At 38.9% G+C, this 19414-nt stretch overlaps 1 protein-coding gene across 1 annotated transcript; it reads right to left on the bottom strand.

The window, feature by feature from the left end:
- Positions 1 to 15094: 15094 nt before the first annotated feature.
- LOC122907075 (BRCA2 and CDKN1A-interacting protein-like) lies at positions 15095 to 19198 on the bottom strand. The gene is given in 4 exon segments (XM_044249736.1): positions 15095 to 15312; positions 15314 to 16067; positions 17466 to 17638; positions 19169 to 19198. Coding segments are annotated over 4 exon segments (1140 nt in total). The 3' UTR covers positions 15095 to 15129.
- Between the last annotated feature and the right edge of the window lie 216 nt (positions 19199 to 19414).

Raw genomic sequence — 19414 nt, 5'->3', positions numbered from 1 at the left:
AGTCTCTCATGATTCACCCCACCTTCCAATTTCCCCCAACTCCCTTCTCCTCTCTAACTCCCCATGTCCTCCATGCTATTTGTTATGCTCCACAAATAAGTGAAACCATATAATTGACTCTCTCTGCTTGACTTATTTCACTCAGCATAATCTCTTCCAGTCCCATCCATGTTGCTACAAAAGTTGGGTATTCATCCTTTCTGATGGAGGCATAATATTCCATAATGTATATGGACCACATTTTCCTTATCCATTCGTCCGTTGAAGGGCATGTTGGTTCTTTCCATAGTTTGGCGACCGTGCCATGGCTGCTATAAACATTGGGGTACAGATGGCCCTTCTTTTCACAACATCTGTATCTTTGGAGTAAATAAGCAGGAGTGCAATTGCAGGGTCATAGGGAAGCTCTATTTTTAATTTCTTGAGGAATCTCCACACTGTTCTCCAAAGAGGCTGCACCAACCTGCATTCCCACCAACAGTGTAAGAGGGTTCCCCTTTCTCCACATCCTCTCCAACATGTGTTGTTTCCTGTCTTCTTAATTTTGGCCATTCTAACTGGTGTAAGGTGATATCTCAATGTGGTTTTAATTTGAATCTCCCTGAGGGCTAATGATGATGAACATTTTTTCATATGTCTGATAGCCATTTGTATGTCTTGATTGGAGAAGTCTCTGTTCATATCTTCTGCCCATTTTGTTATATGATTGCCTGTTTTGTGTGTTTTGAGTTTGAGGAGTTCATTATAGATCCTGGATATCAACCTTTTGTCTGTACTGTCATTTGCAAATATCTTCTCCCATTCCGTAGGTTGCCTCTTTGTTTTCTTGACTGTTTCCTTTGCTGTGCAGAAGCTTTTGATTTTGATGAAGTCCCAAAAGTTCATTTTCGCTTTTGTTTCCTTTGCCTTTGGAGACATATCTTGAAAGAAGTTGCTGTGGCTGATATCAAAGAGATTACTGCCTATGTTCTCCTCTAGGATTCTGATGGATTCCTGTCTCACGTTGAGGTCTTTTATCCATTTTGAGTTTATCTTTGTGTACGGTGTAAGAGAATGGTCGAGTTTCATTCTTCTACATATAGCTGTCCAGTTTTCCCAGCACCATTTATTGAAGAGACTGTCTTTTTTCCACTATATATTTTTTCCTGTTTTGTCAAAGATTAATTGACCATAGAGTTGAGGGTCCATATCTGGGCTTTCCACTCTGTTCCACTGGTCTATGTGTCTGTTTTTATGCCAGTACCATGCTGTCTTGGTGACCACAGCTTTGTAATAAAGCTTGAAATCAGGTAACGTGATGCCCCCAGTTTTATTTTTGTTTTTCAACATTTCCTTAGCGATTCGGGGTCTCTTCTGATTCCATACAAATTTCTGGATTATTTGCTCCAGCTCCTTGAAGAATACCGGTGGAATTTTGATTGGAATGGCATTAAAAGTATAGATTGCTCTAGGCAGTATTGACACTTTAACGATGTTTATTCTTCTGATCCAAGAGCATGGAATGGTCTTCCATCTTTTTGTGTCTTCTTCGATTTCCTTCATGAGTGTTCTGTAGTTCCTCGAATACAGATCCTTTACCTCTTTGGTTAGGTTGATTCCCAGGTATCTTATGGTTCTTGGTGCTATAGTAAATGGAATTGATTCTCTAATTTCCCTTTCTGTATTTTCATTGTTAGTGTATAAGAAAGCCACTGATTTCTGCACATTGACTTTGTATCCTGCCACGTTGCTGAATTGCTGTATGAGTTCTAGTAGTTTGAATCTAGGGGTGGAATCTTTTGGGTTTTCCATATAAAGAATCATGTCATCTGCAAAGAGAGAGAGTTTAACTTCTTCATTGCCAATTTGGATACCTTTTATTTCTCTTTGTTGTCTGATTGCTGTTGCTAGGACTTCTAATACTATGTTGAACAAGAGTGGTGAGAGTGGGCATCCTTGTCTTATTCTTTTTAAGACTGCTTTGGCTACTTGAGATATTTTGTAGTTCCATATAAATTTTAAGGTTATTTGTTTGAATTCTGAGAAAGTGCTGTTCATGTTTTTTTTAATTTACTTATTTTATTTTATTTTATTTTGTTATAATACATCATTTTTTTGATGTAGTGTTCAGTGATTCATTAGTTGCATATAATACCCAGTGCCCATCACATCACATGCCCCCCTTAATGCCCATCACCCAGTTACCATCCCCCACTCTCTTCCCTTTCCACAACCCTCAGTTTGTTTCCCAGAGTCAAGAGTTTCTCATGGTTTGTTTTCCTCTCTGATTTTTTCCCATTCAGTTTCTTATAGTCCACATATGAGTGAAACCATATGATGATTGTCTTTCTCTAACTGACTTATTTTGCTCAGCATTTTCCCCTCCAGTTCCATCCATGTAGATGTTAATGGTAGGCGTTCATCCTTTTTGATATCTGAGTAATATTCATATATATATATATATATATATATATATATATATATATATCCACATCTTTATTTATTCATCTGCTGAAGGAAATCTCAGCTTCTTCCACAGTTTGGCTGTTGTGGACATAGCTGCTATGAACATTGGGGTGCAGGTGCCCCTTCAGGTCACTACATTTGTATCTTTGGGGTAAATACCCAAAAGTGCAATTGCTGGATTATAGGGTAGCTACAGTTTTTAACTTGCTGAGGAACTTCTATACTGTTTTCCAGGGTGGCTGTATCAGCTTACATTCCTACCAGCAGTGCAAGAGGGCTCCCCTTTCTCCACATACTTGCCAACATTTGTTGTCCCTGTCTCGTTAATTTTAGCCATTCTAACTGGTGTAAGGTGATATGTCATTGTGGTTTTGATTTGTATTTCCCTGATGATAAGTAAGATGGAACATTTTTTCATGTGTCTGTTGGCCATTTGTATGTTTTCTATAGAGAAGTGTCTGCTCGTGTCTTCTGCCCATTTCTTGACTGGATTATTTGTTTTTCAGGTGTTGAGTTTGAGAAGTTCTTCATAGATCTTGGATACCAGTCCTTTATCTGTTATGTCATTTGGAAATATCTTCTCCCATTCTGTAGGTTGCTTTTTAGTTCTGTCGACTGTTTCCTTTGCTGTGCAGAAGCTTTTTTTCTTGATGAAGTCCCAATCATTCATTTTTACCTTTGTTTCCCTTGCTTTAGAGATGTGTCTTCAAGAAGTTCCTGCAACCAACATCAAAGAGTTTACTGCTTGTGTTCTCCTCTAGGATTTTGATGATTCCTGCCACACATTGAGGTCTTCATCCATTTTTAGTTTATCTTTAAGTATGGTGTAAGTGAATGGTCACCTTTCATTCTTCTGCATGTGGCTGTCCAATTTTCCCAGCACCATTTATTGAAAAAACTGTGTTTTTTTCCCATTGGGTATTTTCCCCTGATTTATCAAAGATTAGTTGACCATAGAGTTGAGGGTCCATTTCTGGGGTCTCTATTCTTTTCCATTAATCTATGTGTCAGTTTTTGTGCCAATACCATGTTGATTTGATGATTACAGCTTTGTAATATAGCTTGAGGTCAGGCAAAATGATTCCCCCCAACTTTAGTTTTCTTTTTCAGCATTCTCCTGGCTATTCAGGGTCTATTCTGGTTCCATACAAATTTAAGATTGTTTGTTCCAGCTCTGTGAAAAATGTTGATGGTATTTTGATATGGGATTTTGATGGGATTGTATTGAATATGTAGATTGCCATAGATAGCATAGATATTTTAATAATGTTTATTATTCCAACGCATGAACATGGGATGTTTTTCCATCTCTTTGTGTCTTCCTCAATTTCTTTCATAAGTGTTCTCTGGTTTCTGGAGTACAGTTCATTTACCTCTTTGGTTATTCCTAGGTATTTTATGGATTTTGGTGTTCTTGTAAGTGGGATTGATTTCTTAAGTTCTCTTTCTTCAGTCACATTGTTAGTGTATAGAAATGCAACTGATTTCTGTGCATTGATTTTGCATCCTGCGAACTCTCACTCTTCCCAGATATCATGATAATTTATGTGGAAAACCCAAAAGACTCCACCCCAAAATTGCTAGAACTCATACAGCAGTTTAGCAGCATGGTAGGATACAAAATCAATGCACAGAAATCAGTTGCATTTCTATACTGTTCATGTCTTGGTAGGCCTTGCATTAAATGTGCAGATCACTGTGGATAGCTTAGACATTTTAATAATATTCTATCCATGAGCATGGAATATCTTTCCATTTCACTGTGTCATATTCAGTTTCTTTCATCAGTGTTTTATAGTTTTCAGAGTACATGTCTTTCACCTCTTTGGTTAAGTTTACTTCTAGGTATGTTCATATTTTTTCTGCAGTTGCAAAGGGGATTGATTACTTAATTTCTTTTTCTGCTACTTCATTACTAGTGTATAGAAATACCATGGATTTCATATGGAAGTACATTGATTTTGTATATTGTGACTTTACTAAATTCATTTAACAGTTCTAGTAGGGTTTTGGTGGAGTCTTTACTGTTTTCTCTATGTAGTATCTTGTCATATGCAAATGATGAAAATTTTACTTCTTCCTTACCATTTTGAATACCTTTTATATCTTTTTCCTTTCTCATTGCTTGGCCTAACAAAGTTGAATCAAAGTAGTGAGAGTGGACATCTTTGTCTTGTTCCTGACCTTAGGGGAAAAGCACTCAGATTTCCCTATTGAGTATGATGTTAGCTGTGGGTTTGCCATATATTGTCTTTATTATGCTGAGGTTTGTTCCCTTTAAACCTACTTTGTTGAGGTTTCTTTTTAACATAAATTGATGCTGTACTTTGTCAAATACTTTTTAAATGATCACATGGTTTTTATCCTTTCTCTTGTTGATGTGATGTATCATGTCGATTGACTTGCAAATATTGAACCACATGTGCATCCCAGGAATAAATCCCACTTGATTATGATGAATGATTTTTTAAAAATACATTGTTGGATTTGGTTTGCTAATATTTTGTGGAGGATTTTTGCATCTATGTTCATCAGGGATATTAGCCTGTAGCTCTCTTATTTGTTGTGTTTTTATCTGGTTTTGATATCAGTCTAAGGCTGGCTGCATTCTATAATTTTGATCTTTTTTTTTTCCCCAACTTTCAAGATTTTATTTACATTCAAGTTAGTTAACATATAGTGTAGTATTACTTTCAGGGATAGAATTTAGTGATTCATCACTTCCATATCATCCCCTATATTCATCTGTTTTGTTTCTTCAGTTCCACGCGAGAGTGAAATCATATGGTATTTGTCTTTCTCTTACTGACTTATTTTGCTTAGCATAATATGCTCTAGCTCCATTCATGTTTTTGCAAATGGCAAGATTTTATTCTTTTTGATGGCTGAATAATAGTCTGTGTATATGTGTGTATACATATTTCCTTTGTTGTGCAGAAGTTTTTTCTTGATGAAGTCCCAATAGTTCATTTTTGCTTTTTTCCCCCTCGTTTCTGGAGACATGTCTTATAAGTAATTGATATGGCCAGGATCAAAGAGGTTGCTGCTTTTGTTCTCCTCTAGGATTTTGATGGATTCCTCTCTCACACTTAGGTCCCTCATCCATTTGGAATTTATTTTTGTGTATGATGTAAGAAAGTGGCCCAGTGTCATTTTTTTTTTCCGATGGCTACAAAAACATATCTCAATAACTTTATATTAGTCTGGAGTAGTGGATACACAGAAGTCGATGGCTACAAAAACATGTCTGAATAACTTTATATTAGTCTGGAGTAAGCCTACATTTTTTTAAAAATTTTTTCAATTTATTTATTTTCAGAAAAACAGTGTTCATTATTTTTTCACCACACCCAGTGCTCCATGCAATCCATGCCCTCTATAATACATGTTTTACATGTAGATGATAAATCTGCAATTTTTCCCATATCATTTGTTGAAAAAAGCTGTTTTTTCCATTGGATATTATTTCTCACCTTGTCAAAGATTAGTTGACAACATACTTACGGATCCATTTCTGGGTTCTCTATTCTGTACAGTTCTAAAATTCATATGGAACCAGAAAAGATCCCAAATAGCCAAAGTACTGTTGAAAAAGAAAACCAAAGCTGGAGGCATCACAGTTCTGGACTTCAAGCTGTATCTCATAAATATAATCATTAAGATAATATGGTACTGGCACAAAAACAGACACATATATCTATGACTTAAGTCTTTTTTAATTTTTTGAGACTTGTGTTGTAGTGTAACACATGAATCTATTCTAGAGAATGTTCCATGTGCCCTTGAAAATAATGTGTATTTTGCTGTTTTAGGCTAGAATGTATTGAATGTATCTGTTAGATCCATCTGTCCAGTGTGTCATTCAAAACCACTATTTCATTATTGATTTTCTGTTTGGACCATCTATCCATTGGTGTAAATAGGATGTTCAAGTCCCTTACTACTATTGTATTACTATCAATTAGTTCCTTTATGTTTGTTATTGGCTCCTATGTTTGGTATATAAATATTTACAATTATTACATCTTTTGCTGGATTGTTCTCTTTATGATTAGGTAGAATTCTTCTTTGTTTTCTGTTGTATTCTTAGTTTTTAAAGTCTGTTTTGTTCAACATAAGCATCACTACCCCAGCTTTCTTCTCACTTCCATTTACATGATAAATGCTTTTCCATCCCGTCACTTCCAATATGCATGTGCCTTTAGGTCTGAAATGAGTCTCTTGTAGGCATCATAAAGATGGATCTTGTTTTTTTATCCTTCCTTCACCCTGTTTTTTTTTTATTAAAGTATTTAGTCCATTTATGTTCTAAGTAATTATTGATAGGTGTGTTCTTTTCTTTTTAATTTAAATTGAATTAGCCAACATAGAGTACATCATTAGTTTCAAATGTAAAGTTCAATAATTTATCAGTTGCATATAACACCCAGTGTTCATCACATCAAATGTCCTCCTTAATACCCATCACCCAATTACCCAATTCCTCTATCCATTTCCCCTTTAGCAACCCTCAGTTGTTTTTTTTTTTTTCCTATAGTTAAGAGTCTCTCATGGTTTATCTCCCTCTCTGATTTCTTCCCATTCATTTCTTCCCCCTATGATCCTCTGTGTTATTTCTTATATTCCACATATGAGTGAAACCATATGATGATTGTCATTCTCTAATTGACTTATTTTGCTCAACATAATCCCTTCCAGTTCCATCCAAGTCAATGCAAATGGTAGATATTCATCTTTCTGATGTCTAGGTAATATTCCACTGTATATATGAACCACATCTTCTTTATACATTCATCTGTTGGAGGACATCTCAGTTCTTTCCAGAGTTTGGCTATTGTGGACACTGCTGCTATGAACATTAGGGTGCAGTTGCCCCTTCAGGTCACTGCATTTGTATCTTTGGGATAAATACCTCGTAGTGTAATTGTTGGGTTGCAGGGTAGCTCTATTTTTATCATCTTGAGAAAACTCCATACTGTTTTCCAGAGTGGCTGGCTGTACCAGTGTGCATTCCCCCCAACAGTGTACTAGAGGGTTCCCCTTTCTCTGTATCCTTGTGAACATTTGTTCTTTCCTGACTTGTTAATTTTAGCCATTCTGACAGGTGCAAAGGGGTATCTCATTGTGGTTTTCATGATAGGTATGTCCTTATTGCCAGCTTATTACTTGTTTTATAGTTGTTTTTATAGTTCTTTGTTCCTTACTTCTCTTGTTGCTACCTCTCATGGTTTACTAGCTCCCTTTATGATATGCTTGTTTTCCTTTCTCTTTGTTTTGTGTATGTATTGCCAGTTCTTGATTTGTGGTTACCATTGGTTTGTATGTAACATCTTTTGCATTTAGTCATCTATATTAAGTAGATATAAGTAATCTATATTATGTGGTTCCTTATGTTTGAACCAAGTCTTTACCATCCCACCAAGTTTTAGGTTATGTTGCCATACTTCACATCCTTTTATTTTGTAAATCCCTTAATTGGTTTTTATAGTTAATTTTAAGTTAATTAAGTGGGTTTTATACTTAATTTTATGGCTTTCTGGCTTCCTACTTTTCTTACTCCTATTTATGACCTTATTTTTCATTTGAAGAGTCTCCTTTAATATTTCATATAAGCCTGATTTAGGGGCCATGATTTCCTTTAACTTTTGTTTGGGAGTTTTTTTTTATCTTTTCTTCTGTTCTGAATGATATCCTTGATAACAGAGTATCTTGGCTTCAGGCTTTTTCTTTTTTGACTTTATCATGCCATTTCCTTCTTGCCTGTAGTGTTTCTGCTAAGGAATCAACTGATAGACCTATGGGTTTCCCTTGTCCTCTTTTGTGCTCTTAAAATTCTTTATCACTACTTTATGAAATTTTTATTAATATAACATTTTGATTAATCTGTGTCTTGGTTTGGATCTCTTTTGGTTGGTTTTTTGGGGGGGAATCTCTGTGCTTCCTTGATATGGATTTCTGTTTCCTTCCCAGATTCAGGAAGCATTTGCCTATTATTTCTTCAGATAAATTTTATGCCCCCTTTTTTCTTCTCTTTCTGATACCCTTATAAACTTAATGTTACTATGCTTAATAATGTTGCTGAATTCTATTTTCATTTGTTATTAAAACTTTTTTCTGTCTCCTGTGCAGCTTGATTGCTTTACATTACTCTGTCTTTCAGGTATCTGCTCTGTTCTTCTGCTTCCTCTAGTCTACTATTTATTCCCTCTAGTGTATTTTTAATTTCAGTTTTGAATTCTTCACCTCTGATTCTTCTTTTTGTTTTCTATTTTTTTGTTGAGGTTTGTACTGAGGTCCTCCACTATCTTCTCAAGTCTTGTGAATATCTTTAGGACCATTACTTTAAATTCTTTATGAGACATATTAATCTCCTTTTCATTTAGGTCTCTTGCTGTAATTTTGTCCTGTGCTTTCATTTGGGACATATTCTTCTCTCTTCTCATTTTGTCTAACTCTCTATGTCTATTTCTATGTGTTAAGAAAGTCTTCTTAGGGGCGCCTGGGTGGCTCAGTGGGTTAAAGCCTCTGCCTTCGGCTCAGGTCATGATCTCAGGTCCTGGGATGGAGCCCCACATCGGGCTCTCTGCTCAGCAGGGAGCCTGCTTCCTCCTCTCTCTCTCTGTCTATTTGTGATCTCTGTCTGTCAAATAAATAAATAAAATCTTAAAAAAAAAAAAAAAGAAAGTCTTCTTACCTTGAAAGTGGCAGCCTTATGAAGAAGAGGTCCTCTAATGCCCTGCAGTGTAAAGTCCTCTTTTCACTAGAACCTGGCACTTCAGGGGTATTTCCTATGTGTGTTGAGTGCACTGTACTATTGTGGTTGAGTCATGTTTGCCTTAATCCAGTTCTCTGCAATGGTTGTCTTTGCATGTTGTGAGGTTTGGTCCCTCTGTTGTTAGTGGGCCAGTCCAGAGCTGCCTTGGGACTGAGTTGAGTCAGACCAGGCATTTGCCAGAGATGCAGTAGCACCAAACTGCAGGATGCTTTCCCAGTGTTGTCCCCTAGAAGCTCTCATTGGTGGTCAGAGCCTGCAATCAGACCAGATATCTTCTCCCAGCCTCCTCCTGAAGCTGTAGCTGGACTGGTGTGTATGGTTATCTTCCATTATCTCCAGGGGAGGTGTTATTTTGATATGGTTCTGGGCCCTATCAGGGTTTGTTGTGCACTGCTAGGCTTGTGGCACTGCTTTGATGGGTTCTAGCCAAGGGTGTACTCAAGTGGGCAAGTCTGCAGGAGAACATGGGTTGTGCTATGCCAGCAAGTTCCATACCAGGACACTGTGGGAGGGAATGTGTAGCAGCCCAAAACTTTTACTGAGGTGTATCATGTTGGAGGGGTGGATCTTCAGATGTACATCAGGGTAAGGCACACTGCTAGCACACTAGATGGAGAGTATTGATGTCCTGGTTCCCATAGGTGTCTGTGTATCTAGGAAGCAAGAGAAAGAAATGGCACCCATGAGTTCCTTTGTTCTTGAGAAAGTCTCCCAATGATCCCTGCCCCCCACCCAGCACATGCTCTAAGGTGAGTAAATCACTCTCCCTCTTGTATGCCCAGATGTTTTTCTAATGCTGCTTCTATGCTGTATCTCTGTGGGCTCTTTGTTATGCTGTCTCTTTAAGGTTAGAGAGTCTACTCTCCCAGTTCTTCTGGAGCTGAACCCACTGATTTTCAAAGTTTCAGGTGTTAAGCCCCACCAATTATTGTGGCCTTCTTGTTTTCAAAGCCAAATGTTTTGTGGATTCATCTTCTCCATGCCGGGGGTGCTCAGTGTGAGGATCTATTTCTTTCTCCTCCCTGAACCTGTAGCATTCCTCTCTCCCATGCACAGCCCCATGTGTCTTTTTAGCCCTTGACCCTATCTCTGCCCTTCCTGTCCTCTTTGATGTGGCCTCTTCTCTACATTTAGCTGTGGAGAGTTTGTTTTGCCAGTTTTTAGGTCATTGTCTGGGTTATTTACACTGCTATGGGTGTTTTCTATTTTTATCTGAGCTTAGGATCTTCCTACTCCGCCATCTCCCCCCAAATCCCACTTTTCTTATTTTTAATTGCTTTAAAAGACGTCTAAACCCCAAAAAAGGAACAATATCTTATTATAAATATCTTATGTATATGTATAAAATATAAAATGTAAATCCTACATTATATGTAAGTGATAAATTATTTTAAGATAGACCATGCAAAATTGAATATGTTAATATAATAAACACCAAAGTAACCACTAACAAAGAACTTTTAAAAGATATTAATAAACCAACAGTGGAGATTATTTTAGTAGAATAATAAATACTCAATCCAAAAGAAGGCAGGGAAAAAAATGAACAAAGAGCAAATGAAACAAATAGTAACAATTGGTAAGATAATAGATTTAAATCCAACCATAATTAATAATTATAATAAATGCAAAAGCCCTGATTAAAAAAACAGATTGCTGATGGAAGAAAGAGAGAGAGAAAAGGAAAGAAAGAAAGGCCCAATTATATTCTGTGTATAAAAAACTCACTTTAAAATATAAAGACATTGAGGGGCACCTGGGTGGCTCAGTGGGTTAACCTCTGCCTTCGGCTCAGGTCATGATCCCACAGTCCTGGGATCAAGCCCCACATCAGGCTCTCTCCTCAGTGGGCTCTCTCTGCCTGCCTCTCTGCCAACTTATGATATCTCTCTGTCAAATAAATGAATAAAATCTTTAAAATAAAAAAAATAAAATATAAAGACATTGATACTCAAAAATATAAAAATAAAGGTACACTTACAAACACTAATCAAAAGATATCTAGAATGATTATATTAATATCAGGCAAAGTAATCTTTGGAACAAAAACTATTACCAATTATGAGTGGGAACATTATTTAATGACCAAAGGATCAATTCATCAAGAAGACAAAGTAATCTTATATGTGTATGTACCTAATAAAATTTTTGATTAATATAAAACAGAAGGGTTAAAACTGAGAGGAGAAATAAATCTATAGTTGTAATTGGATATTCCAACATTTGTCTCTCAATAAGTGACAGAATAGACTGAAAATCAATAAAGATATAGAGAACCAGAATAATACTACCAACGAACTTCATATAATTGACATTTTTAGAACACTTTGCCAAACAACAGCATAATATACATTATTTTCAAGTGCACATGGAACATTCACAAAGATAAAATATAAAACACTAAACAACACACTTCTAAATATCCCATATAGTCAAAGAGAAAAAACAAGGTAACTGAAAAAAATATTTTTAACTAAGAAAATATGTTGTATCAGAATTTGTGGGGCACATTTAAAATAGAGCTTAAATGGAAACGAATAGCATTAAGTGCTTATATAAGAAAACAGGAAAGGTCTCAAATCCATATTCTAAGCTTTCACCTTAAGAAAACAGAAAAGAAGAGCAAATGAAATCTGAAGCAAACATGCGGAAGGAAATCATCAATATGAAAGCCAAAATGAATAAAATTGAAAACAACTAATAGAAAAAATTAATAAAATCAAAATGTAGTTGTTTGAAAAAAATCAATAAAATTAATATAATAATATTATGAACAGTTTTATGCCAATGCATTGATATCATGAATGAAATGAGTAAATTTGTTGCAAGACAAACTATCAAAGTTCACTCATGAAGAATTAGATAACCTAAGTAGATCTACATCTATCAAAGAATTTGAATTCACAGTTTAAAATCCTCCCACCCAAAGACACCTCCAAGTTGAGAGTTGAATTCACTGGTGAATTCTATAAAACATTTAAAGAATTAAACTCTTTTGGAATGTAAAACCCATTCAAAATATAGAAGAGAACATTTCCCAGTTCATTTTATAATACCCATGTTACCCTGAAACCAAAACCAGATAAAGACATTACAAGAGAAGAAAACTTCTAACCAATATTATTCATGAATAATAATAAGATCCTTAATACAAGTTTGTCAAATTGAATCCAGCAATACATTTGACCCTTGAATAATATGGGCATTGGGGGCACCATGCAAGTTGAAAATCTGCATATGATGTTGGCTTCCCCAAAACCCAATCATTAATAGCCAACTCTTGATCAGAAGCCCTTCTAATAACATACACAGTCAATGGCACATATTTTGTATGTTCTATGTATTATATACTGTATTCTTACAATAAAGTAAGCTTGAGAAAAGAAAATCTTATTAAGAAAATCATAAGGAAGAGAAAATACATTTACAGCATACTGTATTTATTGAAAAATCCACATGTAAGAGAATCCACATAATGCAAATCTATGTTGTTCAAGGTCAGCTGAATATAAAAAGGATAAAATATGACCAAGAGGCATTTATACCAGAAATGAGAGCTTGGTTCGATATCTGAAAAGTAATCAGTGTCGTTCATCTTATCAAAAGGCAAAAAAGGAAAACTATATGATCATTTCAGTAGATGCAGAAGTATACTAGCTTTGGAGTCAAACCTCAGCTCAAATTCCATTTCTGCTCCTCACATGGCCCTTGACAAATAACATTATTGAGTAGCCTGACCTATACACTGCATAGAGTAATTCCACCCTCATGCTGTTGGAGTAATGATTAGTGAAGGCATCTATGAAGTGCTCAGAGTGCATTCTTCCCCCAGTGCCTTGCCTTGGCTTGAGAACTGGTGGTGGGATTACTACATGAGGACCTTGGAAGCAAGAAGGGTCAGCACTTATCAGTGTTCTCCATTCATTGAGCCACTGGGGCTGACCTCCTGACAGAAACAGCAGCAGCTTTCTCGGTTGGCCCTGAGGGGAGCTGTCTTGCTCTGAGGCCATAATAGCAGGCATTATAGGATGAGGTCTCTTCATGTGGGCTCCATGTACAGAGGACAGCCCACAGCATGTCTGACCCCTTGCCAGAAATCCTGCCTCAGCCATTTCAAAATCCTGTGGGAGGCTGGACTTAATTCACTGAGCCACAGGGAGCACTTCGAGGTTTCTAAGCAGAGCAGTGACATGACCACAGAACAAGTGTTTGGAGTTGTTATTGAAAATCTGAATTGTACAGGTGTCAGATGTAACTCTGTGAAGAGCCTGGCATGATGAGGTCCTGGAATTTGCCAAGGAATGCTATACCAGAAAATGCACCTTGTAGTAAGGAACATTTCCAGGTTTCCTTGGATTTGGCCAGGACCATGCATGGCCTTTAATATTTGCAGGCTAAGACACCCTGTTGTGTTTCCTTGCACAGCTTGTTTGACTCTTCAAGGGAGGGGTCTTCCCTTTAGACAAACAAGGGAAACCCCCTTTGGGTCATTTTCTCTGGCCACATGGAAGGATGAGGTGGACTCAAAGAGTGCACCCAAAGCAGGTACTGCCCCTATAATCTGATGGATGATATTTCTGCCCCACTCTGGCCCTCTTTTGGCTTTAGAGTCCTTTGCCCTACTCCTTCCACTTCAGGGTGAGGTGTAAGGGCATGGGAGAAGGTTTGGATTATCCCCATGAGGTGTCCAAATGGCCACGGGCAGGTGACACTTCCATTTTTCTTTCAGAGACATGGTTGGAGTCTTTGGGGAAACTGACCCAAAGACAAAGACTCTTGGGTAGTTCAAGGTTAAAAGCAGGCCTCAGAGAATAACGACCAGGTTGGGTTAATGAGATTACAATTTATAGAGCACATTGTATGGTGTCTGGAACATAATTGTTGTCCAGTAAATTTCAGCTCTGTTTATCTTTAATTATTTCTTACAATAGAAAAAAATGGCCAACAGCAAAGAGCCAATTAATAGCCAACATAATAGCACTTAGTATAGACCAGGCACTACTTAAACTGCTTAACACATATGAATTCATTTAATCCTCCCAAGAACTCTATAAGGCAGGTAATATTGGAACCTCTATTTCATATTGGAGGAAATCAAGGCACAGAGAATTTAAGTGATTTTCCCAAAGTCCTACTGAAGGGACCCAGAAGATGTCATACAAACCCCTGCACCAATGACACACTCTGATCACATAATTCAGGGCTGCCTTATGCCTTCAGCTCATGTCACTGGAGTGTGTGTCAGGCTTTGGTCTCATTCACACTCCTGTGGGGTTGATTACTCCAGAACTACCAATAGCTGGCTATGGAACCAGTACAGATTTGTCTCAGCTGAGTTTAAGACTGCTATGCTTGTTTACCAAAAGCAAATTTAAAAAACCCCAGATGCTATATGATGCATAGAAAAAGCAATGGCATTTATTATTTCACTTAATGAGAAGCCTGTCAGTGGCAACTCTACGGTTGATTATAAGTGACCCAGTGACAATATTAAGGACCCAGGTTACTGTCATTCTCAACATGTAGCTTTTCCTCTTAAAATGATCCCTCAAGGTCCCAGAACACCTGTTATAAACAAAGGGAGAATGTAGGGGCAAGAAAAAGAAGAGAACATTTGTGTCTCATATGTCTTTATTTTTTAATTTAAATTCAATTAGCCAACATCTAGTACATCATTAGTTTTTTTTTTTTTTTTTACTGGAAAAGCTTTTAATCCACCAATCATAATTTGACCAAATTTTTTTTTAAAGCTATTTTGTAAATGTGTCACAGACACAAGTGACAGACCCCTACTTTTTTGTAGAGGACCTTACTCTGAATAAAGTCTGGGTTTTTTTCAGTAAATCTGAGCTGTTTTCTGGTAATTTTACAAACACAAAACCACCCCACTACTGTCCATGGGAAACGGGTCAGAGAAAGAGATGCTCCTTCAGTTTATCCATGATTTCGTTCATCCTGTCACCTGGAATCAACATCACAGTTCGCAAGGGCTTCATCGAGACGTCATCAAAGGACCACCTGCCTCCCAGACGAGTGTCACACTCTTCCTGCACTGAGTAGTTAAACTTCAGGATTGCTTTCTCATAAAAAAAATTCTTCCTCTGCATTGGCAAACATTAATTCCTCTTTCTCTTGGTTATTCCCTTTCTTTCTGGAATTGTTTTTTCCAGCTTCCACAAACGTCTTGCTTATCAAAAGGTAGAAGTAACATTTCCCACATGGCTTGTTAGTTTTGCGTGCCTCTGCTAGTTCTTTCTGGAGCTGCTGATGCATGGGCAGTACGATCTGAGGAGGGACGTTGATGAACCTCTCGCTAAGGAGCAAGCCCACGGGCTTGGAGGTGTCGTTCAGATGTGCGTCCAGCTGTTCCACCAAGCCCTTCCCACAGCTCTTCTCACAGGAGCTCAGGATCAGCTCTTTAATCTGCTCAGCACACTGGGTGCCCTTTCTTTCAGTTAAATTTAAAAGACTTATGAATCCAAAAATCTCATCTTCATCCACATCGTCATCGCTGTCTTCTGAAACATCCGTTGGCTTTATCATACTCTCAATGTGGTTCTGTTGAATTAAGAGATCGGTTAGTTCTGCCGTGTTCACAGGAGCCTTCAGGAAAAGCTGCTGTAGTAACTTCTTAATTCCGTCATAATCCTTATCGGAGATGGAATAAGCTTCAAATTCAACATTCACTTCCTCGTGGATGCTCTCGTCGTCTTCATCCTCTTCTTCGTCACTGTCTTCATCGTCTTCGTCCTCATCCTCCACTTCATCTTCCTCTTCTTCCTCGCCGCGGTGGACCGGGACGCCTGGGGCTTTTGGAACCCCACTTCCCACCGCACGCCGCTTGGATCTGACATCATTAGTTTTTGATATAGTGTGACATGATGAGCACTGGGTGTTATGCTCAACTAATGAATCATTGAACGTTATATCTCATATGTCTTTATTTGAGTGAGGCATTCTCAGAAGAAGACAAGACTACAGTTAGGCCATGTCTAGGTAAGAAGACAGATCTCTGCAACTGGTTTAAACTAACAGTGTTCATCTTCTGGGCCTGGGGAAAACTCAACCTGCCCTGTGTGATATAACCTTGGTTCCCTCATTAATAAAGTGAGGGGTCTCACTGATTTCCACTATTCTTTTATTTTTTAAAAGACTGTCTAGAAAGGCAATGTATTAATTTGCTAGGTTTGCCATAATAAAGGACTACAGACTGAGTACCTCATACAACAGAAGTTTATTTTCTCACAGTTCCTTGGCTAGAAGTACAAGATCAAAGTGCTGGCAGGTTTGGTTTCTCTTAAGAGCCACTCTCCTTGGCTTATAGCTGGCTATCTTCTCCATGTGTCTTCACATGGTCTTCCCTTGTGTGTGTCTGTGTCCCAAATTTCCTCTTATAAAGACATCAGTCCTATTGGGCTAGGGCCCACCCGTATGACCTCATTTTAATCTAATCACCTGTATAAAAAGTCTACCTTCAAACACAGTCACATTCTGAAGTCCTGGGGATTACGGGATTGATGTATGAATTTGGCAGGGGGTACACAATTCAATCCAAAGCACTTGAGGCACATTGTGTGGCTTCTGGAGGGGACTTAGTGCCCAAGTCTCGACGGTAAGTCCTCCAAGACAATAGCCAAGGAGAGAGACGATTTTGAAAACAACATTTGAATGATGAGAAGGTGGTTTCAAGATTGCTGTGCTTATACTTCTGACTCTGTTTGTTAGAAGATTTTCCAGTAAACCTCCTTGTGAAAATGTGGGGATTTTTTTCTCCCATTGTTTTGCTGCCTGATCACAACCCAAACAGGTGAGTGGAACATCAGGGCTTGGCCACAGACGCATGACTAGCAGGCACTGTCGCTTCCTCTGTGTTTGTTGTTTTCAGGCACCCTTTCATCTGGCTCATTGTCTTTCTCTCTGGTTTAAATATAGAAATGAACCCCTGACATGGCACTTCAAAGGCAGTTTAGTTTCTGGGGCTGCTTGGACTAGGAGATTCTGGTGAAGGTTGCCATCCAGGGAGAGGAGGACTGCCTCACAGCCCTGGTATGGAAACTCACTGGTATGGAAACCATCCGGACCATCACTGGGTCAGTCCTTCTCATTGTTGGATGCCTGAAAGCTCTTTTCAATGCAGTTGTCTCCCCATGTAGTAGAAATTATGAACTGACCTCTGGAATAAAGAGATGGTTTCTGGCAAAATTGCCAACTTCAGTAAGAGTCTTGTCATGACACCAGTGCACACAGAATGGCGTACTCCAGGTAGTCAGTATGTTTCAAGGAACACTGGCATCTCCCACATTTGATGTATGCAGATACATCTTCTACAATGCCTCCCTGAGGCCCCAGTGCCTCTCCCTGGCCTGGACACTCAGTGTCATCCACAGAGTGCCTGCTGTTTGCATCCACACTGCCCATCTAGAGAAGGAAACAACCAGACAAAGAGGTTCCCCTGTCTTCATCCCTAAAATAGGGCTTCAGATTACTGCATACTCTGGTGCTCCACTCCCTCCCTAGCCAGGTGCCTTTGGGTTTCCCCAGTACCTCCCGGGGCTGCCACAGCCCCCTACCGGTGTTCCACTGGGGGCTTCTTGGTTTCTTGTAAAAGACAAGATTAGAGTAACCCCAAAGCTTTATTCCCACATTATTTCATAAACACAACAGGGAAATGCCAGTGACACGCAAGCCTTTCCTCAAACCACCTTGTTTTTGAGCTCTGCAATGGAAACACACCACTTCCTGCCACTGAGTCAGGCTCAGACGCAGTCCCCTTCTCTCCGGGCACCTGGTTTGCAGCAGCTGCTTAATGCCAGTGAAACATGAATGCTATATCATTATTTCCACTAAAACTTTTTACTCTCCCAGTGGAACTCGACCATTCAAAAGGCTGGGCATTGGTGTGTGTGTGTGTGTGTGTGTGTGTGTGTGTGTGTACATATGTTTTTTCTTTAAAGATTGTTTAAGTCACTAGATAAGTGAAAAGAGGTAATGGGTGTTCTTACCCACTGACCACATGCCTAACATAGTAAATGTTTCCCCACTGAGGCTCACTGCCCAGCTGATGCCTGCATGTGGATGTCTCAACCTAAGTTAGCAAGTTTAACATGAGCCAAGAATGGTCAAGGACACAGAGAAAGAGAGCTGGAGCCTGGGGACAGAATAATGCATCCTGAGGTGATGACGAAAGTGGAGTCCATGGCCAGGTTGAGACTTCTCATTATTATCATTCGTATCTGCATATCCTCCTTATTACTAAATTCTATCTGTTCTGTAACATTCTAGGTGCTGTAGCCACAAGAATTTCTCCCATGTTGGCTCCCCTCTCAGAGCCTTTCAGTGTTCTCACACTGCCTGTACATAGATGATATATACCAGGAGCATCCTCTATCTTTATGCCCCCTCTCCCATCCCCAGCAGAAGGTATCTACACTCTCCATCCTTCCAAACAGCATCTGCCTTGCGGGGACTTGTGTGGCAGTGAGCCAGGGCAGGCTGGGCTGGGGAAAGGATGAGGAGCTCATTCAGACAGGCAGAGGTCCCACCTAGAAGGCTATAGCATTGGCCAGGCAAACATATGGCCAAGTCCTAGAAATGAGATCAGTAAGGTTTCAGAAGCCCAGGAGTCTGGGAAAACAGGAATTTTTTGTAGGAGTAGGAGTCTAAGAAACAGGTTCCAAATATTTCCATTAAAAATATAGGTAGGAGTCTAAGAAACAGTTTCCAAATATTTCCATAAAAAATGCCACCTGGCATTGAGCTAGGTCCCCTGGCAGATGGGCTTCCTGAATGGAGGCAGTGAGAGCCCACAGGTAGAAACGTCGGCCCATCTGCCTAAATAGGAAGCCCCCTTGCAAGGGAAGAAGCTCTGAGTGGCCCTGCCTGGGCTACTGCCTTCATTCCCTCTCCCAGCTGCCTCATTCCTTGCACCCAGACCACTCTTCTTCCAACCTGTCCACACTTTAGCTTCTGAAATCCCATGGTGACCCCAGTACTTTCACACTACCGACATGTACAGTGAACGTCTCCCCCATCCCCCTGTGCCCCAAATCCCTTTGCTGTCATTGCTCCAACTAGAAATTCCTACTGTCCCCTCCTGAAGGGGTGGATGTGCCAATACCCATATCCAGCTGTTAGTCTTGAGTCCCAAAGTTCCAGGCTTCCCTAAATGCTTGATGACTCTAAGCCAGAGGGCCA

Source organism: Neovison vison, chromosome 1 (assembly GCF_020171115.1).
Source record: "Neovison vison isolate M4711 chromosome 1, ASM_NN_V1, whole genome shotgun sequence".
Taxonomy (NCBI): Eukaryota; Metazoa; Chordata; class Mammalia; order Carnivora; family Mustelidae; genus Neogale; species Neogale vison.
Note: the sequence above shows the minus strand (reverse complement) of the source record. Positions and strands in the feature narration are given on the sequence as shown.